We start from the raw sequence: 22179 nt of genomic DNA, 5'->3' as shown, positions 1-22179 counted from the left end.
TGTTCACTAAGGGATTGGAGTGAGGGGTCTGGGCACAGCAAACACTACAGCACTGCCAGGGCTAAGCAAGTGCGGACCTGGTCTACAGATTCAGGTAGGTAGCCGTGTTGGTCTGACACAGTCAAAATAAATTAAAAAATTTCCAGTAGCACCTTAAAGACCAACTAAGTTTGTTCTGGGTATAAGTTTTCGTGTGCATGCACACTTCTTCAGATACACTGAAGCAGAAGCCACCAGACCCATATATATAGTGGGAGGGTGGGGTGGGGGTTTTCTCAGGAGGCTAGTAGGAGATGGGTAATTGACTCAATGGGTATGGTAAACCTGTTGACGACTGTTAACAACTTGTCTCATTACATATGCTAAAGCTATTTTTGGTCATCTGCATACAATCCCTTGCTTTTTCCTGTAGGACTAATTGCAGTCGTTAACAGTCATCAACAGGTTTACCATACCCATTGAGTCAATCACCCACCTCCTACTACCCTTCTGAGAAAAACCCTACCCCACCCTCCTACTATATACAGTGGTACCTTGGGTTACAAACACTTCGGGTTACAAACTCCGCTAACCCGGACGTAGTACCTCGGGTTACAAACTTTGCCCCAGGATGAGAACGGAAATCGTGCGCCAGCCGCACGGCAGCAGCAGGAAGACCCATTAGCAAAAGCGCACCTCGGGTAAAGAACGGTTTCGGGTTAAGAACGGACCTCCGGAATGAATTAAGTTCTTAACCTTAGGTACCACTGTTTAAGGGTCTGGCGACTTCTGTTCCAGTGTATCTGAAGAAGTGTGCATGCACACGAAAGCTTATACCCAGTACAAACTTATTTGGTCTCTAAGGTGCTACTGGACATTTTTTTTTACTTTTTAAATTCATTTTATTACAGTTCAGTTTGAGAATGTCAACCCCACCCCTTCCCGGGTGATTTTCACTTTACTGGAAGAGGGATAGCTTACTTAGTCTACTAACTTGGCTCCCCGTACCCTGTTATCATAGAATCATAGAAATGTAGAGCTGGAAGAAACTCGAGGGTCATCTAGCCCAACTAGTGCTACTCTCCCTGTTTCTTTAGCGTGAAGGCATCCACCTTCACACAGTGCAATCCTCTCATCCCAGTCACCCTCCTGCCACTCCTCTTTCGCCACCAATCAAAGCTCCTGCTGCCCTGAGTACAAACAGTACGGAATGTACTTGGATCAAATATTCACCTGGGGCCACCAGTAACCGTCACTGTTCTTTGACACATTTCTTGTGATGGCAGAAAGCCCTGGCTATTGGCACTTTCTGAACACCACAGAAGCAGAGGTGTCTAGCCTGCCCCCCCCCCCCGGCCCTGAATTTCTCCTTTCGTATTACAGCAAATTTAGGTGCACAGGTAGGGAGGCACAGAGGTCAGGAGGCACACATTATGAGCACACATTATTTTTTTAAAAGAAGAAACAGCCCACAGTTCTGGGAGGAAATAACATCTATGGACAGAATATCCACAAAGTGCTGGAGAAGGACAAAAAATGGGGAGTGGCGGGAGGGGGACACCAGCAGACGTTGCCCGTGCCCACTTTTAAAATTTGTAATGTACAGCACCAACCTTGTATACAGTTCATAGAGGCTCTGAAGATACTGCTCTGCGTCAGACTTCTTGTGCTCTTCCAATTGATCTTTTATATAACTCTGTGAAATGAAGACCAGCACTGCTAGTTCTCAAACACATTCATATATAATAATCCAGTTTTGAGAAACTTCCCATCCAAGTCAATGGTTAATAATAATAATAATAATTTATTTATACCCCACCCATCTGACTCCAGCCACTCTGGGAGGCTTCCAGCAAAATATTAAAATACAATGGAAGTTCTCAGAAAAGCAAAGTTTCCAGCATAATCAACGGCAACATCACACTGCCTCCATATACCCCTCTGTCATTTCAAAACAACACACACTGCCATTTCTTCATTGTTCAGATCTTGCCTTTTCACCGTAACCTAACTACCACTATTCTGCCTCTTCTTCTACATGTTGGAGAGAGTGGGAGTGGAGATGTGGCTATCCCGATCCCCTTTCTATCATTTCCACTAATGTGCTGTATGAACTTCCCCTTGAAGCACCCACCTCCCCATTACAGAAGGGGTGCCAAAGTACTTGGATGAGGTATTAAGCATACATATACACACTGCCAGCACAGGGACCGGGGGCACAGCCTACTCACAGATTGTTCCTCCATCCCTTCACCACACTCAGGGATGCAGTCAGGTGGAAAATCCCTGGTCCCAGAGGGGAAACAACACAGTTCATAAAGAGCGGAGGATGGGCAACAGGCAAGGGACAGAAGGAGCCACTCTGTGGAATATGATGCTCACTTGGCGGTTGCTTGAGGTGCCATCCCATTCTCAGCAGCAAAACGTCCCACAATCCTTTCCTTGCTTATGCCCACAAAGATTCTGTGCAGTTGGCTATTACTATTTTCAGTGTACATAGGGGAATCCAAGGCTATGTTTTTGTGACTTGCCCATTAAGGCCCATAACACCGACCATATAACACCGGTCCTGAGAGACCTGCATTGGCTCCCAGTGCATTTCCGAGCACAATTCATAGTGTTGGTGCTGACCTAAAAAGCCCTAAACGGTCTCAGTCCTGTATACCTGAAGGAGCGTCTCCACCCCCATCATTCAGCCCGGACCCTGAGGTCCAGCTCCGAGGGCCTTCTGGCAATTCCCTTACTGTGAGAAGCCAAGTTACAGGGAACCAGGCAGAGGGCCTTCTCAGCTGTGGCGCCTGCCCTGTGGAACGCCCTCCCATCGGATGTCAGGGAAATAAGCAACTATCTGACTTTTAGAAGACTTCTGAAGGAAGTTTTTAATGTTTAATGCTGTACTGTGTTTTTAATATACAATTGGGAGCCGCCCAGAGTGGGTGAGGAAACCCAGCCAGACGGGCAGGGTATAAATAATAAATTATTATTATATATTATTATAATGATTAGAAGCATGCTGTGGAGTTCAAAGACTTGTACCACAAAAAGATTCTCCCACACAACTTCTACAGCATTGGGGGAGCAAGCACAGCACAGAGCCATAACTGCACAGCATATATCAAACAATGCATTCTTGCACCAAAACACTTCAAGGTTTGTAGTAATTAAGGTTGCTACAGATAACCATTCTGAAAAGGAATATACTACACAAAGAACACAATGAAACAACAGTAACTTGTTTGTATTTGAAGAATACTTATAATGTTCTTTTAAAAGTTCAAGTCACCTGAAGCCTGATTTCGAAGATGTTCTGGATAAGTTTGGCCATCACAGTCTCAGGGCTGCTAAATATATCGCCAACCTGCTTGTTCACGTTCTGACAGAGGACAGTAGTATCTTCAAATATATCGTTCCTCAAGTAGGCACCCTGAGTAAGTTAGGAGAGAACTGCCACCATTAAAATATCCACAGTTGTAAAACAATGTTATTTAGATAGATCCTTCATAAGCAAAACCTTACCTCTTGGCACTGTTTTATATACACATCGACACAGTGGGAATAGCCCTATTGAAAACAAAAAAAGGAATTGAAATTTAGGCATATTGCGACTACCGTTAATGACTGTTTCACATCCTGTTTTGACAAGGGCACTGGGGGAGGAACTCTCTGCCTCCCAGCTCTCTTTCTTTGCTTGGCCCCTGGGGAGCTCCACTTTGCCAGCAACATACTACCAGGAGTACAAAATAACCAGGAGAACAGATGGGTCTGCTGGATGGACCATTGGTTTCTCCCCAAAAAGTGGCACTTCACTGCACATGCTAATGGCTATTTAATCTGTCGGACTCAACAGCCTCTCAGGCACATTATTTGCTTAACAAAATTGGAAGCAGCAGACCTGGCACTACCCATTCAGAGTGGGGCCTTTAATACAAAACATTTGAGGCTCCAAACTTGCCTTGAGACAGGCAAGAGAGGAATTCGCACACGCCTTGAGATATATGTGCCCATTCTGCTTCCAACCAGGTGTAGTCTTGGCCACCCACTGGAGCTCATGCAGGTGATCGTACAAAGCACTTCCAAAACATACACAGTTTTGAGCCCTTTTATAGAGGAAAAGAAGTCTGCAGTTGTGGGGTGGTCACTGACAATTCCTTTCTATAGGTCCCAGTGGTCTGAACTTGCACACATAAGTTTGACTCAAATAACGGAGTTCTCTGCCAACTGTAGAAATCACAATGAAGCAGCAGAAGCTCTTAGCAATGGCCGTTGAACATTTGCGTGTGTATGTAAAGAAACAAGGAAGGAGTGAAGTTTTCATGGAGAGGCTGCTGGAAGAGAAGCTAAGAAAATAAAATGGCCCGTGCTTTCAAAGGGAGAGTAGGAAGGGAGAACCTTGTGACGTGCCTTGCAATGGACATTCCCTGCTCCCCATAAACTTGAGTGCAACTGCCATCCATGCAGGTAAACAGTACAAAAGTCCAACATACAGGGGGCATAACAAACTGCTTTTTCCAATGTCACAATGTTCTATGTGCTGGGAATCGCTTTGCTGTAGCCACATCATCTGGATGGATTAAGTAATGGCTGCAATCTGGAAGACCCTGTTTTGAGCCAAATCATTCGGATACTTATTCTTCAAAACCCTGGCTGACTGGCTGAGGCTGCAGCACTACGCATGCTAGTTAGAAGTAAGTCTTCCTGAGTTCAATGGGGCTTACTCCCAGGTAAGTGTGCACAGGATTCAAACCTCAGAAACAGACTCTCGTCTCTTACCTTAAAGTGAAGCAGGACTGCAGCTACTTCTCTCATCCTGTAGATCTGCCCCCTTCTTTGTGCACTGGTAAACTCCTGGATCAGTTGGCACTCCAAATCGTGATACTTACCTGAATGCAAGGGGAAAGGAGGTGGGGGTATAAAATAACATTCCACAAGTTAGTGAAAAGGGAGCAGTAAGGACATTTTCATGTCAATTTAAGAAATTCAGGGCAGCAGAGAGGGGAACTTACTTGCTATTTTGGATTTTACTTCTGAAAACCTATTGACAAAATAACATTAAAATTAAAGGCTTGCACTTCAACCTTCTAGCTAAGAGCTAGCTTCACACATCACATTTTTACATTTATTTATGATTTCTACACCACCTCCCCAAGTTTCAAGGTGGTACACAGCAGTATCTAAAATATTATCATAGAATCTCATATACAATATATTAAAATGCATATCGAACATCAACATACAAGAAGAAAATGCAATGGAAAAATTAGGGCAGAGTTACAGTTGGAATTATTTTTAGGTGCAGCCCTCAAAATATTTTGGCAGGAAATCAATATAGCACTGTGGCAATTGTCCTGTCAGCACAAGCTTTTCAGCTGGCCAGAAAGAATTATCCCCCCTCTCCTCCCCCCATGTGGACAGAAGTCCTTATGTGGGCTTCTGCTAGCAGAACTAGTTAGTTGTATTTTAATGATTTTTTTCCCCACTTGAAATGTACTGTTTTGATTTCAGCTCATGACTACTCCCCTACCCCACTCCCCCCCCTTTAAAATGCTAGCAAGAGTCAGTTGAAATCCATCAGAAATCACAAAGACCATTTTACAGCTGTCAGTCATACTTCACCTGTCAAAAGGTAACTCCTGTGCTATCAGGTGCAGTTTCTGGATAATATCAGCTGCCTCTTCAATCTATTGGGAGAAGATGTACAATTTACCACAAGAGATAAACCATGCAAGCAGATCACTTGCTCCCTCAAACCGAAATCATTTCCTACTGCCCTTCTTAAAGCACGGAAGTGATAGCCATCACTTATTTCTGAAAATTCCCACAATCGATCCAATGAGTAGCCTGGAACCCCCCCCCCCTTCGCTCCCCCACTCCAATATTCTGAATCCTCTTCCTAAAATGACTTGCTAAGAGTTTATTTCAAGCTTTAGTTTCTTGCCTTTATTCATAAAACTTGCAATCATCTCCTTTATGGAAATGGACCAGACCAATAATTTTTGGGACATTCCTCTAGTTCTTAAATCTGTTGCTCCTTTTGGCACAGAAGCTGCCAGGACAGGCTAAAGTGGAGTATAATGGTTCTCTGACAAGTCGGGAGGTAAATTATTCTGTACGCACTGCAGACATACCTTGGGTCATCCTATCCTTTCCTCTGTATGCCTTCTCCCAATCTAAAGTGAGAGTGGTGCATGTTCTAGTTATCTCCCGCTTGGACTACTGAATGCACTCTACATGGGGCTACCTTTGAAGGTGACCCAGAAACTGCAATTAATCCAGAATGCGGCAGCTAGACTGGTGACTGGAAGTGGCCGTCTGGACCACATAACACTGGTCCTGAGAGATCTGCATTGGCTCCCATTACGTTTCTGAGCACAATTCAAAGTGTTGGTGCTGACCTTTAAAGCCCAAAACGGCCTCAGTCCTGTATACCTGAAGGAGCGTCTCCACCCCCATCATTCAGCCCGGACACTGAGATCCAGTGCCGAGGGCCTTCTGGCGGTTCCCTCCCTGCGAGAAGCCAAGTTACAGGGAACCAGGCAGAGGGCCTTCTTGGTAGTGGCGCCTGCCCTGTGGAACGCCCTTCCATCAGATGCCAGGGAAATAAGCAGCTATTCTATTTTTAAAAGACATCTGAAGGCAGCCCTGTTTAGGGAAGTTTTTAATATTTAATGCTGCATTGTTTTTAACACTCGATTGGGAGCTACCCAGAGTGGCTGGGGAAACTCAGCCAGATGGGCAGGGTCTAAATAATAAATTATTATTATTATTGCTATACAAAATTGAGCAATGTGGACAATGGTCTCACTCGGTAGAAGGTGACTTCCTATGTTCCTAACTGGCTGACCATGGGCCAGTCACCTCCCCCTGTCTAACTTACCACACAGGTTTGTCGTGAAGATAAAATATGGGAGGAGGAAGAACACTGTAAGCCACCCTGGGCTCCATGGAAGAAGAACGTGATTCAAATGTCCAGATGTTTAATCTTTGATAAGGAGAAGTTCTCAAAATAAGAGTAACCCCAGAGCTCCAATTTTTAAAAGCAAAGAGCTAACCCTGGGCTTGTATGAAGGAAACATTCACTAAGGCTGGACCAAGAACTCCAGCGCTAAAAACATACTATGTATATAAAACAGTTTATGCAAAATTCTAGTCTGTGCGGCGCAGAGCAAGATGGCCTTGCCTGACACGGTGAAGCCCGTGATTCATCTCTTCATGACTGCTTGTCATGACAGGCAAGGGTAGCTGAGCAGGTTTTATCACTCAGGCTAGTAAACTTCAGTGAGATTTCTAAAGCTGCGCTAAAAATAGGCAAAAATTACGGTTCTGAAAACTGCTTAGTAGGCAATCAAAACCCTTTGAAGTATAAAGTGGCCCTGCGAACACAGAGACGATTGGAGATTTGGTTGTGGACAAAAACCCAAAGGGCATCCTGTGGGGAGTGATGAAAATCTGTTGCCAAGATCTCAGAAGGGCTTGATCTCGCAAGGCTGGGAAACAAGCTGGGAGGATGAGGCGGGAGAGCCATTCTCCCTTGTCTGTGCTTTGGAATTTTGCCCCCAATCCAGCTGTACTTTGCCAGGTCTCGGAGCAAGAGCTTCTTGAATCAGGCAGAGGTACATTAAGATAATCGGGTGAAGCACACAAAACTCTCACACACACCCATTCAAACATGTGAGTAGAGGGGAAGAGATCAATGCACTTCTATCGAGCTCTGAGGATGCTGTGGGAGCAGTACAAACAGGTCACATTGTAGGTGCACTGCAAGCAAAAGAAATTAGTAAATTATATAGCTACGGATGGAAAGGGATTTCTGGATTATACAATCAAAGAGCACCTGCAAGAATAGGCCACCTCCTAAGGCAGTCTTCCACAGCCTGGTGCACTCCAGATGCACTGGCTGATGGGACTTGAAGGCAGTATCATAATCTATTACAAGAGTGGAAACCTGTGACTCTCCAGATGTTGCTGGACTACAACTCCAATCATCCCTGACCACTGGAGCCAATGTAGTCCAGCAACATCTAGAAGGCACCAGGTTCCTCAACCCTGATCCACCAGGAGGAAGGCCCTCCACTATGGAATACTCTCTCTCAAGGACCCTACCAGTCTTCTATCAGTGTCTTATAGATTACATGTAGAACTTGTAACCCCCGGAGTTGTTTACTAGCTGTTTTTCCACTTTTGCAAACCTACACTTATTCATACCTCCTCACAGGCAGATTTAGGGGAGTGTAACCAGTTTGATCACACTGGGCATGGAGCCTTTGGGATGCTGCAGGGGGCACCACAACTATAACGTAGAATGGAAGGCAAGAAGCGCCGAATTTGGCATCACACAGGGCACTGCTGAAATTTGAGACCCCCAAGGTCCACCACTGAGCTCCCTCTTGTTGATGCATCAGGCTGTTCTAGCTGCTAAAGGACCAGCAAACAGAGAAGCGAGTTTGTTTTATTTTTATACACACACACACACACACACACACACACACACGTATATATACATAATGTAAAGGCAGGGGGTTACTGCATTTACTAATGGGGAAAAGGCTTTTGACTGCATGGAATGGGAGCATGACTTTCATGGATTAAAAGCTGCTAGCACTGGAACATTTATCAACTGGCTTATCAACTGCCCTCTTCCACATATGTACAGTCATAAATGCTAATTTAACAGTGACAACTTAATTTACTTGTGGGACTAGACAAGGCGGCCCCTTGTCCTCACTTCTGTTGAAATTCAGAGCTCCTTGCTGTTATGATAAGAAACCATTCTAAAGATCAAAGGTTTAGAAATCAGCAGGAAAGAATTTAAAGTGTGCACATATGCTGACAGCGTTGCTGTTATTTCCTACTCAACCAGAACAGTCATTAAAAGATAACACCAATCAAGTTTAAAAATGAACAACAGAAGGTCCGAGGCATCATGCTTACATTTAACTAAAAGAGGAAGATGGTAATATACTGGAAATAACTCATTTCAGGTTTTAGAAAGAGCAAAAACCTGGTGTTTTATAGAAACAACTATGGAAGCTTAAAAAGAAAAAGAAAATCAGATTTAGATAACTCAACTCTGCTGAAACTTGTTTTTGATGGGAGGATAACAAGAACTATGATGAACATAAATTTTTGGAATGATGCAAAAAAGGAGAAAACACTGTGTTCAAAATATCAAAGGATGCTATTCCCAACCTTGTTATGATTAAAAACTAATTAAAAGCCCCTTAGAACTTAGGAAAAATACATTTCTAGTTTCCATATAGAGCATTTGGGATAAGTTTAGGTAACAGCTATCTCCAAATCTGTTCACTGACACTCAATCTACATTTCAATGAATTTGGGAGTATTGGATGCTTTAAAAAGTGAGAATGTTTTGGAATAAATAAGTACATGAACCCAAATGGAAATGTATGAACTGCATGAGAACATACAATCAGATTAAGGAAGCAGTAGGAGAAAATAAGCCACCTTTGTTTGAATTATTTCATATCAGAAACTTCTTAATTGAAAATATAAGATGCTGAAAGACCTTGCATAACATAAAAGAAGGATATAAAAAAAGACACTCAAGTACTGTTACAGATATATAAACTGTTAATACAAAAGGACAATAAAAAGTAATCTATGTATTAAAATGAGAGGGAAAGTTGGTGATAATGCTGGGGGAAAAGACTTGGGAAATATACATGGAAGAGAGTAACTCTGTATGTTTGGCCCTTAAAGAAAATTGCTACAAAAGGTTAGCTCAATGGTATTTGATGTCTGTACCGAGAAACTGGCATAAGAGTGGTTTGCAAACCAGGGTATCAAACTAGGATCTGATTGAACGTCATGGGAAACTGTGGTTTGACAAAACCTCAGTTATCTGTCCCTAAGCCAGGGATGCGAGGGGAAGAGTAAGTGCTCAGGCACAAAGCTCACTCTTGATCCAGCAAAAAATAGTTTATCAAACAAGATGGCAACACTTAAGCCAGGCCACAGTAAGGCTTTCAAAGCAACATCCTGGTGCAAAACAGGGAAGTCAGATTTGCAGAAAAAGACACACACATACTTATCTGCAAAATTTATTTTAACACACCTCAGTTTTCTCTGTATGTCCCCAGGAAGAGGAGAAGTACATTAACCATTCTGCAGAGCCAAAAGACGCATCCTGATAATACTTCTAGCTACAAAGAGGGATTACCCAAGAGACATATAACAGGGAAATGTTCATTCACAAGTGAGAAGAATTAGGGCAAGAGTTTCAGAAGAAGGAGAGGAGGAGGAAGAAAACACAAGAGATTTCCAAGGTATTCTAAAAAGTTACTCTCTCAGCATTCTTCCAAGTCGCTTATGATTTTTGCAAAATGAAAAAGTGACAGCATTGCCACATTGAGAACGGCTGAATCTGCAGGCAAATGAAGTTAATCTGTACTCCAGAACAATGGCGCTTGGACAAGTCGCTCGCTAGGGAGTCAGAGCGTGGAAAAGTTGCAGCAAGGGGTTGTAATTAGGGCAACTCAGCTTATGGCGTGCAACTTCTTTCAATTCTGCTGACGGGCCTTACCTTTTCAGGGTTGGTGAAAACGTCAGACTTCAGCTCTCCATCTAGAAACTCATTAAAGTATTTCATCAGTTTGTGAGCCTCCACTAGCCGTTGCCGTGGCGTGTTTACCCCCTCCAGCAGGTCGCCAAGGTGACAGACTTTAGTTGCCACGTAGCTGACATGCTCATCCAGCTCTTGGAAGTGTTGGAAGGCAACCTGGGAGAAGAGGGCAGACAAAGTAATAGCAGTTGTGTTTACTGTAATTAAGGAAAGTCAAGCTATTCAATAACATTCTAAAGAGCAAAAGCACAGAAGCTAACAAAGGGAAAGGTTCGGTATTCGTCCCCTCTCCAGTAAAACAGAGAAGCATCCACATAAATCAAGTTGATGAAAGTGCATCAAGTTGCATTAACTGAGCTAATTCCATTGGTATCCAGTGCGGATCTTAAGATTCAGTATGGTTAGTGACTGACTGACTGCCTAGTTGCTCACACAGACTGGTTCCAACCATTTGGTGAAGTATCCGGAATAATTCATATTATTCCCCTTAAGATTAAATTTGTGTTATATAGAAGCAGCTATATCTGGCTAAATCACACACACTACTGAGAGCTAGAATTTGGAGTTTGCCATTTGCAGAATGCTGCATAACCAGCAGGAATAGGTAATGGTTGCAGATATAGAGGCTAATGCACTCAAAGCAACTGGAGAAAAGTCGCTTGTATAGATCGCTTATACAAAAGTCGCTTGTACACTTAGATAGATATTAAGGTAAGCTGAGTTGCCATTCTCTCACCTTCCATTCCTCCCCAATGGTGGCTGACGAGAGGCAAGAAGTTGATGCCACTATCATTGTAACTACCTATCCAGAACAGTGAAGATGCCCTCTTTTGCCTAGTTGCCAATTTTTATTCAAGAATGTAAAAAATAACTGTTTTAGTTAATTTCCATTTGTAACACTGATCTTTAAAGCGTATGATATCTATGTGTTTACTAATGTTTTATAACGTGAAATATCCTTGTATATCTATAACTGATTTTTATGCTCAGTGTTTATTCTGATGCTAAAGAGGTTAATAGTGTTTCGTAGAATATGGATATTTTCTAGAATTTTTTGCATTTGCTTTTTTAATTTTAAGATGTCTCCAACTGCATTGTAAACCGCTTAAGAGATTTTATTAAATATAAATGCTATATAAATTGTCCAAATAAATAAAATGATATGTCTTGAACACACACCTTCCCTTACAATAAATAACAGATACCACCCCTTCAAATTTTGTTTGCAGTTAGGTGTGTGGGAAGGCAGCAGAGAGACTGTTAGTGTGTGCCTCTACCACTCCTAGGTTGGACATTCAAAGGACAAAAATTACCGTATTTTTCGTCCTATAGGATGCACTTTTTCCCCTCCAAAAATGAAGGGCAAATTTGTGTGCGTCCTATGGGGCGAATGCAGGCTTTCGCCGAAGCCTGGAGAGCGAGAGGCGTCGGTGAGCACCGACCCCTCTCGCTCTCCAGGCTTCAGGAAGCTATCCGCAAGCCTTGGGAGCCCGGCGGGAGTGCCCGCCGGGCTCCCAAGGCTTGCAGGCAGCAGCCTGCAGCCCAAAGCATGGGGCGCACAACCTCGCCATCGCTCTCGGGCTTCCCCAGCCCCGCAAGCAAGCTCCGGGAGCGATGGCGAGGTTGAGCGCAACCTCGCCTTCGCTCCTGCATCCCCAGTCCCGAGGCTAAAAACGAAGCCAGGACAGCTAGCGGGATCCATCCCGCTCACTGTTATGGCTTCTTTGCTCTTTGGAGCTCAGGGGGGGGGGGATAATTTTTTTTCTTTATTCCCCCCCCCCAAAAAAAATAAGTGCACCCTATGGGCTGGTGTGCCCTATAGGGCGAAAAATACGGTACATCAAAACCTGGTGTATAAGCTTAAGACACAATCTAGCACTAGTTCTTCCATGCAAAATAAACTGAAACGATGAGCGAGTGCTGCAAGGATGTGAACTGAGCCCTGACTTCTTACCTGGTTGCTTTTCTGCAACTCTTGAACCTTCTTAGCAAATTCCTTGGCTTCTCTCTGGACTTGCTGCTCTAACTTCTCCACTCTTCTCTGGATTCTTTCATCTAGCAGCTTGAGTTCATTGATATGATTCACAAATTCTTCTTGTAATCTGAAGGGTTTTGTATAAAGGGTTTGAGAAAGCAGATTGCAGTATCGTGATGACGTTGTGTGATTGGTGGTACCAAATAGTTCTGAAGGCACTGGTGAAGGTACATCAGTACTAAGACTGAAATGCTTAAAAAAACCACACCACACAACCTAACTTCTACAGCATATCTTCATTTTATTATAAGCATTTCTGTCCTACCCTTCCCCTGTATCCCAAAAACTTCAGTCCCTAGTCTAATTGAAGTCTTCTTGCAGGATCCTAATTTGTCCAAAGTGATACTTTCACAGCACACTTCTGGCCGTGAATGAGTTTAGATAAGGACAACCATACAAGTTTACCCAATTAAAAAAACAAAACTAGGCTTCACATAGCGGGTCATCCCCACACCGTAAGTCTAGCAAGTACATAGACCAGGAACAACCTTGGGACACCCAAAGACCCTTCATGCAAACATGTGGGTGCACAGCTGTATAAAACAGGAATCCCAAACTGGTCAAAAGACACACAGAGTCCCACGTCCCAGTTAAAGGATTTCAAAAGGATTTAGAAAGGCCTCTGGACCTAGTGAAGAACTAGGTTCAAGGTCCAAAGCCATTAAAGCCTGGCAGCCTTTATGTCCAGCTATGCACCTGAATAAGCTACCCTGCCAACCTTAAAAACAGCAAAAACCAACTCTAGAGGAATTGGGAAAATAAGACAGCCATGAGAAAATCGATCTGCTTATTAAAATGGATTAAAAGAATGTTGTGAAATGGCACTTAACCTTATCAAAATACCCCTATTCACTCCATTGCACCAACACCTAGCAATTATGTCATATTGAATTCTATACTAAACTAGCAACTTGCAAGAATTGGTCAAGTATAGCAGTTTAGGGATTAATCCTCCAAGTTCCTTAACCATGCTCTTAATGTTACTTGTAGAAGCCAAAATGGCCATGTCAATAAGCCACGTAAGACCCATTCCTTCTCCAATATGGGCTTTCAGAAGAAAACTTCTCCCTTTCTCCTTTGTTTACTTCTTTCTTTCTACGTTATACTTTCTCAACCCCCTTTCTACCCTCAACACGCTATTCTGAAAACCACCTAAGGAGCTTGCATGGGGGGGGGGGGCCATGGAGAAGGGGGTGTCATAGTGATCCAGCGGTATTCGCAGCTGGTGTTTATTGGGTACTTATATGATTCGCACAGTGCTTGCTCTTTGTTAAGGGATGGTTAAAAGTGTTCATTGTGCGGCTGGATTATGCGGCTGGATTTTACCTTTTGGGATCAAAAGCTTCCACGCTACTTCGGGAACCTCCGCCAGGAGTCCTCCACGCCAGGCGTTCAATGTACTCATCTGCCACAAAGGGCTCCTAACCACACAAGAAAAGAATCACTTTTTTACAGCAAGCCACAGCAGGAAGTGCAAGATACATATTGTTTACACCTCGCTGAGTGAAAGCGGCTAAAAGCTTTTTCTGCAGTGAATGCTTTACAAACCATAGATAATAGGACCAGTGGCACTTTACACATTTGTGCACGTAATCTAAAAATTAGGCATTTTGAATATAGTGAACATCTCGTTCAGCGCTTGCAGAACTGGCCCACTATAAGGAGCGGCTCCCAGCCTTTTACACTCCAGGACCTGTCATTCACTTCAAAGCCCAATCAGGATCTAGGCCCAATGCATTCAAGAGTGTGCTCACTCAGTGGTGACGCTAGCGATTTGTACACAGGGACCTTCCAATCCATCAGCTCAGAGAGAGGCTGGATTAGACAAGGAAAGTCGCAAGCTGCTCCCTTAAGTTCGTCAGCCTCCGCTATCAACTTCCCACACTCTAATCATGTGCCTTTCTGCTATGCAGCTCCTTATGGATGGAGAGGCCGTATCTCAGTTGTAGGGGAACATGCTCTGAATGCGCAAAGGGCCAGGCTCAGTGCCACCATTTCCATTTACAAAGATCTCAGGTAGCAGGAAGCCTCTTTCCTTGCCTGTTCCTTCACTGCTGTGAATCTCATCTGCCACCCCACATTACAGTGGTGCCCCGCAAGACGAATGCCTCGCAAGACAAAAAACCCGCTAGATGAAAGGGTTTTCCGTTTTTCGATGCGCTTCGCAAGACGAATTTCCCTATGGGCTTGCTTCGCAAGACGAAAACGTCTTGCAAGTCTTGCATTTTTTTTCGCTTTCCCCCTTTTTCTAAGCTGCTAAGCCGCTAATAGCCTTTTAGCCGCTAAGCCGCTAAGCCTTTAATAGCCGCTAAACCGCTAATCCGCTAAGCCACTAAAAGGGTTGCTTTGCAAGACGAAAAAACCGCTAGATGAAGAGACTCGCGGAACGGATTATTTTCGTCTTGCGAGGCACCACTGTATTCATTTATCTGTCCCAAACCCTGAGCACACTCCTATCTTCATGTGGATTGTAGACTTCATAGGAAGACTGTATCCCTTCTGTATGGCACCAGGAACACACTCTGTTTACTTTTAGAGGGTTTTTACATTTACAACATCATCATTATTATTAATAATAATAATAACAGGTTTCTAATCCACCCTTCACCACAAGGTCCAAGGGCAGGTTGCAGCAATTCAAAAGTCTGAATTAAAAACAGCAGCTTAAAATAAATTACAGATCAGTCCTACATAGAGTTGTAGAAGCTCATCAAAAATAGGTCTTATGGGTTTTTAAAAAAAATTAATTGCAATATATTTTTTCAAAAAAGGAATAAAATGAAAAAAAGCAAAGAAAATGTAATCTTATGTCTTTGAGCTAATTTAAAAACCTAGATTGCTGGAAAGTGATATGAGGTTTTAAAAACATGATATTGAGGGCAATAGCAATAAGCCATTTTTTTCCAAATTCAAAGTGCTCAGAGGCCGCAAGCAGTTTTTTATTCCAGACATTTTTAATATCAGTGCCAAGCGTTAGCACCTTGAAAAACAATACCTGACTAGATAGACAAGTTATTCCACACCTACAGTGCACTGAAGTTATACCACAAGTTTGTTCTGTTTAGTGGCAAAGCCAAGCTTCTCCTTTGGTTTAACTTGTCTTTTTAGCATTCCATTGCTACATTTGTTTGTAATGCAATTGTTCCATCCGGCACAGACTTTTTAAAAAAAATTGTAGATGTGGTTACCACACAGTTTTAAATCACAAGTTCAGAAACCCATTATGAATTTCGTATCTGATTCAAAGGGACAATATAGATCATAAGAATGAGACCACTGTGAAATTTGGTATGGACGTCTGCAAACATTTCCAGAGGAGTAACCATGTTAGGCTCTTGTAGCAAAAACAATCAGTGTCTTGTAGCACCATAAAAACTACAGTGGTACCTCGGGATGCGAACGGGATCCGATCCGGAGCCCCATTCACATCCCAAATGGAACGCAAGATGCAACGGCGCGTCTGCACGTGTCGCGTTTCGCCGCTTTCGCGCATGCGTGACGTCATTTTGCACGTCTGCACATGCGCAAGCGGCGAAACCCGGAAGTAACGCGCTCCGTTACTTCCAGGTTGCCGCGGAGTGCAACTCAAACACGCTCAACCTGAAGCACATTCAACTCGAGGTATGACTGTCCGTCATAATAAATTTGTTAGTCTCTAAGGAGCCACAAGGCTCTTTAATCACATTTACAAAATTTTCTGTTTATAGTTCAGGTACCTGCTGGACCCCTGTTTTAAATAACCTGCTAGATCAGACAACAGGCCTGCTTAGTCCTGTATCCTGTTTCCCAACCAGACGCCCACAAGCAAAGTGTTGCAACGTGCCTCTTGAACAATGTGTATTCCCTAAGTGGCATCTGCACCCCGTAGAGTCTTTCACCACGCAAGTATGATGTGCAATTCCCTCCTCAACAGAGATTGCCTGATCACTATTATTAATACTCTACTAACCTATGGACTGGACTCCTGCAATGTGTTGTTATATGGAACTGCCTCTGAAGACTTCTTGGAAACTTTGGTTAACACAAAGTGCAGCTGCCACGCTGCTAAATGGGAACAGCTTTAGGGAAGGTAGCTCAGCAGGTCTCTTAAACAGACAACACTAGCTGTCAGTCCATTTCAGCATGAGCCTTTGTTCATCTTCTGAGACCCTCCTCTTGGTCCTTGTGCTATGTGACGTTAGGCAGGTGATGACTGGGGAGAGGGTGCTCTTGGCTGTGAAGCTCTGTCGATAGCATGCCCGCCCCAGAGACACCTGCCTGGTGCCAACCTTGATGTATTTTCAGCAGCAGGCAAATGCTTTTTTGTTTTCCTAGGGGCAACCGGCATGTTTTATATCAGTCAGTTTTAGTTTTATGGATTTACTGATTTCACTGACCCCTGGTTACTGCTTATAAGATCTGAACAGATTTAACATACTGTTTTATTGTTTGCATAGCATGCCACTCTGAGAGACATGCACTACAATCACATGTGAGTCAACAAAGCAAAAAGGTTGCTTCCAGACCTGGGTTTATTGTGAGATTGGTGCTCCTCAAGTGTGCAAGCTCACAGTGTCCAAAACAACATTATTAGCATCAAACGCCAGCCTGAACTTCCCTCCACCCCAAAATTAAGCCAGATTTACCCTTTCTGAAGAAAACCCAACATGCTAAAAAAAATCCTGTTGCCAGCAACCCATCTGCAATATCCAAATACCCATTTGGATCAGAAGGTCAGCAGTTCAAATCCCCGCGACGGGGTGAGCTCCCGTTGCTCGGTCCCTGCTCCTGCCAACCTAGCAGTTCGAAAACATGCCAAAATGCAAGTAGATAAATAGGTACCGCTCTGGCGGGAAGGTAAACGGCGTTTCCGTGTGCTGCTCTGGTTTGCCAGAAGCGGCTTAGTCATGCTGGCCACATGACCCGGAAGCTGTACGCCGGCTCCCTCGGCCAATAAAGCGAGATGAATGCCACAACCCCAGAGTCGGTCACGACTGGACCTAATGGTCAGGGGTCCCTTTACCTCTACAGAAGCACCCAAACATTACTGAGTGCCCAGGACTTATTCCCAGGTTAAGTACAACAAAGCACAATGAAGTGGGAAGCAGGCCACCAAATGATAGTCAATGTGCTGGGCAAGGTCCACTGTGGTCGTGAAATGGATGGAAACATAGCACAAAATGAATCATTAGGGCATATGTTGCCCAAACTGAACACTACCTGGAACATTTATAATATAATGCAGAGGAGGAATGTTTATTCCAATGGAAGGTCAATTTCTTCTGTATACCTGCCAACTGTGAGAACATTCTACACTGCCCACTTTTTCTGTAATCTAATAACAATACACATTGCATTGCTAGCTAATGGGGCTGCCTGCAAAACTGGAAGACTCTGTATGGCCTACACTTAATTGTAAAGCCAGTAATCATGCCAAAAGTTCTTTAAAACTTTTGGCAAGTGGCATATTGTCTACCACAGTGGTACATTTACAGTGCAACCCTAACCACTACCCAGAAATTAAGCCCAACTGAATTTAGGAGACACACTCTCCAGCTAAGTGCGCAGAGCGCCACAGACCTAGAGATCCAAGGTTCACATTCTCTGGAAACCTCTTTGTATTTAAGGATGGCTGCGAGATCTGCACAGATGAAATCATCTGTCTTCCCCTCTCTTCCACTAATCACAGCGGTCATGTTACAGTACGATGAGTGCATGCCAGTGTTACATTATGTCTGGGTTACTCAAACTGCCTGGCAGGCCAGTCCCTAGGCATTTGAACTGCCATTTGAACCATCACACAATGAATGTAATCTTCCTTTCACTGCTGCTTCTTCTGGTGATTATGCTTCCTTAGCACGCCTTCCATTTACAGATAAATATTGCAGCGTTCACAGAATCAAAGAACTGTAGAGTTGGAAGGGATCCTGAGGGTCATCTATTCCAACCCTCTGCTATGCAGGAATCAATTCAGAGGAAACTACAGAGGAAGTGGAAGGAAATGGAGGCAGGGTAAAACAAGGAATGGGTTCAAGGTTCTTTTGGTTGCATGTGCTTAGGCCAAGCTACAGGCACAGTTACAGTCAGGCTCTGGAATTGGGGGTTGCCCCAAAGGCAAAATACCCCTGTGCATCTTCACGCTTGTTCACAACGAAAACCACCTCGCAGATTCTGGTACAAACTGAAACAAAGGGATATAAATTTAACAGACCAACTGAGGCTATTTAACGTGCCTTGCTTTTATTGTATATATTATCTTTAAGTTGGAAGATGATTGGGGCCAGGAGAAATGTTTACATAAATTAATAAAATATGGCAGCTGCTTCTTGTAGCCTGTAAACATAAACACATGCATCCGTTTGCAGGGTATTTCAAAGAAACCTGTCTGGTCTAAGGCGCGACTGGTCACTTTGTTTAGCCAGTCTCTTTCCTAGCAGGGCTCCTGTCCTTGAACAGCTACAGAAGTGGAGGAAATGCAGCAAATGAAATCCCATCTCCATGCCAGCTGCACTTCTGCCTGAAATGCAGGTGTTATGGGCCCAAGGCAAAGACATGCCAAGAAAAGACCATCTCTTAATACAAATCAGTATATGACTTCTTCGGTATATGACCAACCATAGACCATCTCTTAATACAAATCAGTATATGACTTCTTCGGCAGCTTAGGGCTGCAAAGAATACTCAAGGCCAGAGCAGTGGAGGCTGTTCCAACAGGGCAGATGGGGAGCTGCCCCACCAGCCCCCACCTGCCTGCCTTCTTACTTACAAGCACTGGCTGTCAGCCGCCTCCTCCTTAGTCTGCTGCCTTAGGAGAACTCATCAGGAAAGAGGATGGAGATGAAACTGGAATTTGTTGGTTCTTTCTGACCCTGGCCTCCTTGCTTTCTGCCCTTTCAATCCCGTCAGCACTGGACCAGGGATAGTTCAATGCCCTGATTACCTCAATATTGGAGGAACGTGGGCTAAGACATCATTTATCAAACAAACTCTTAAGACCTTTCCCCTCCAATAAAAATAACCTTAGAAGTTCTATTACAGTATTTTGGGGGGAACAGCAGCAATGCCACCAGTTCTGGGGGGGATTGCCTATTACTGTATTATTATTATTATTATTATTATTCCTACTACTACTACTATTATTGTTCTGAATTTGTCTCTCTGGCTAAACTTCATCATCATTGCAGACACAACCCAATGAAGCATCTCACCCACCCTACTACACCTCCAAAACAGTGGCTCCCCAATTTCCACCCACCGTTCACAATCTCTCACTCCCCATCTCATTCACCCTGTGCCACACATGAGGCTTCCCAATTTGTTATTATTATTTAATCCTAGTAGAGCATCAACACCAACAGCTGCACGACAAGCAAATAACCCAGCAGGAGAATCTTTTGCCTGTCGCTGCATCTCCATCTCAGAGAGGGGGGGGGGGTCATTTCTCCATTTCACATGGCTGTCAAAGTAAAGGGTGAGGGGAAAGTCCAGGTACTAGACACTTTTACTCCCCCCCCCAAAAAAAAACCCTTTCCCCTCTAAGGCCAACCTTATGCCTCCCTATTTCTGACCTAACAGACACAAGATGTTACCCCACTACATTGCTAACAGCTACCCCTCCCCACCTTTCCCTGCAAAACACACACCCATTTTGCTCTCCCTGGAAACCCTCGCTGCCCCACTGACAGCTCCCTTCCACCACCGCTTGCTTTTCCTTCCCTCTGCCTTCAGTGACACTTCCCCCCTCCCCAAAATCAGCTCAACCTAAGCCCTCTTCCTCCCTTAGCTGACATAGAAAAAGGCAAGTTTATAGACAAAGGAGCATGCCATTTGCACCCCTTTGCCGCCTGAGGCTGGGACTTTGCCCACCCATCTTCCTCTCCCCTCATCTCCATGTATGAACTTAATAGGGTTTTGCTTATTTTTTGCTTGCTACTATTATTATTGTTATTTGCTTGCTATTCTTGCTATGTTGTTAATATTGTATAGATTATAAATGCTTGTTAATAGATTATAGACAGATCATATGATTTGTTAATCATATGACATTTGCTTTAATTCTGGTGTTTTGTTTATTTCTGAGCTGTTGCTTTGTCAACAGCGTTTTTTGCAGTTTGCGACTGCTTCTCCGGTGATTTGTTAACTATTCTATATGATTTATGCTGCGTTTGTGACATTCTACGCTGCTATCGCTCATTGTCCGTAAGCCACTCCAGGATTCATGTGAACGAAAAGCAGTATAGAAAATGCAGTAACTAAATCAATACTTCACTCCCGGAGGGACAAGACCACCCCACCCCACCCCCCAAAGAAACAATCTGCCTATTTCCTCACCTCAAAGAAAACACTCCCTCCCTAGGGGGTGCCCCACTGCAGGAGAGGGGGTATCACCCCACATGGTATCATCCCAAATAAGGAGGGGGGTGCCACCCCACATGAGAAGAGGGATATCCCCCCACATGAGAGGGGGTGTCACCCCACATGAAGAAAGGGTGTGCCCCCCACATGAGAAGAGGAATACCCCCCACATGATAGGGGGTGCCACCCCACATGAGAAGATGGATATCCCCCCCACATGAGGAGAGGGGGTGCCACCCCACATAAGAGGGGTATCCCCCCACATGACGAAAGGAGGTATCCCCCCATGATAGGGGGTGCCACCCCACTGAGAAGATAGATATCCCCCCCACATGAGGAGGGGTGCCACCCCACATGAGAAGAGGGATATCCCCCCACATGACGAGAGGAGGTATCCCCCATGATAGGGGGTGCCACCCCACTGAGAAGATACCCCCCCACATGAGGAAGGGTGCCACCCCACATGAGAAGAGGGATATCCCCCCACATGACGAGAGGAGGTATCCCCCCATGATAGGGGGTGCCACCCCACTGAGAAGATGGATATCCCCCCACATGAGGAAAGGTTGTGCCCCCCACATGAGGAGAGGGATACCCCCATGATGAGAGGAGCTATCCCCCCACATGATAGGGGGTGCCACCCCACATGAGAAGAGGAATATCCCCGCACATGAGAGGGAGACATCTCTCCCCACCCCATGAGGAGAGGGAAGCGGGCATCACCCCACACACCCCATTCTCTCTCGCCCCCCCCCCATCTTGCCCCAGTGACAGCTCCCTCTCTCCCGCCCCAGGTCGCGCCCCCCCAAACCCCTCACCTCGAAGAGCTCGGGCGTGACGGCCGCCATGGCGCCGGTCCCTGCTCCGTCGCCGTCCCTCAGCCGCCCCCGCAGGCCCGCCACCCGCCGCCCGGACCAGGCCTCCTCCATGGCCTCTCTCGGCGGAGGCGGCCGAGTCCCGAGCTCTCCTCCTCCTCCCGCTGCTGCTGCCGCTGCTCCTCCTCCGCCGGAAACCGTCCCTCACCAGGCCGCGGCTGGGCGCTTCCCCGGCTCCTCGGGGCCTGCCAGGCGGCTCCGCCCAGGCAGAGGCGCCCCAGTCAGCTGCTGCTGCCGGCGCTGTCGCTGCCGCCGCCGCCGGCTAGGCCCCAAAGCCGCGCCTGGGAGGAAGCGGGAAGGCCCGGCGGAGGAAGGCGGCCTGAGGGGGCTGAGGAGGCGGAGGCCGCTCCTGAGGGGAGGGGCGCAGGCCTGTCAGT

At 45.0% G+C, this 22179-nt stretch overlaps 1 protein-coding gene and 1 long non-coding RNA gene across 2 annotated transcripts in view; both read right to left on the bottom strand.

Moving 5' to 3' along the window:
- The window catches only part of EXOC5 (exocyst complex component 5), a 31838-nt gene extending 9957 nt beyond the window's left edge, over positions 1-21881 (bottom strand). The window contains exons 1-10 of the mRNA XM_083515076.1: positions 21746-21881; positions 13920-14014; positions 12513-12660; positions 10520-10714; positions 5593-5657; positions 4983-5011; positions 4750-4859; positions 3496-3540; positions 3263-3403; positions 1593-1675 (exon numbers count right to left, since the gene is read on the bottom strand). Coding sequence (XP_083371202.1) covers positions 1593-1675; positions 3263-3403; positions 3496-3540; positions 4750-4859; positions 4983-5011; positions 5593-5657; positions 10520-10714; positions 12513-12660; positions 13920-14014; positions 21746-21856 — 1022 coding nt within the window. The 5' untranslated portion in view covers positions 21857-21881. The remainder of the gene's footprint in view (positions 1-1592; positions 1676-3262; positions 3404-3495; positions 3541-4749; positions 4860-4982; positions 5012-5592; positions 5658-10519; positions 10715-12512; positions 12661-13919; positions 14015-21745) is intronic.
- Positions 1-22179, bottom strand: part of LOC310712983 — a 342189-nt gene that overhangs the window by 224439 nt on the left and 95571 nt on the right. The gene's annotated exons all lie outside the window — the stretch shown is intronic.

The sequence above is a fragment of the Podarcis liolepis genome (assembly GCF_965112155.1).
Source record: "Podarcis liolepis genome assembly, chromosome: 1".
Lineage (NCBI taxonomy): Eukaryota > Metazoa > Chordata > Lepidosauria > Squamata > Lacertidae > Podarcis > Podarcis liolepis.
The sequence above is the reverse complement of the archived record's forward strand: the minus strand, read 5'-3'. Positions and strand labels throughout refer to the sequence as shown.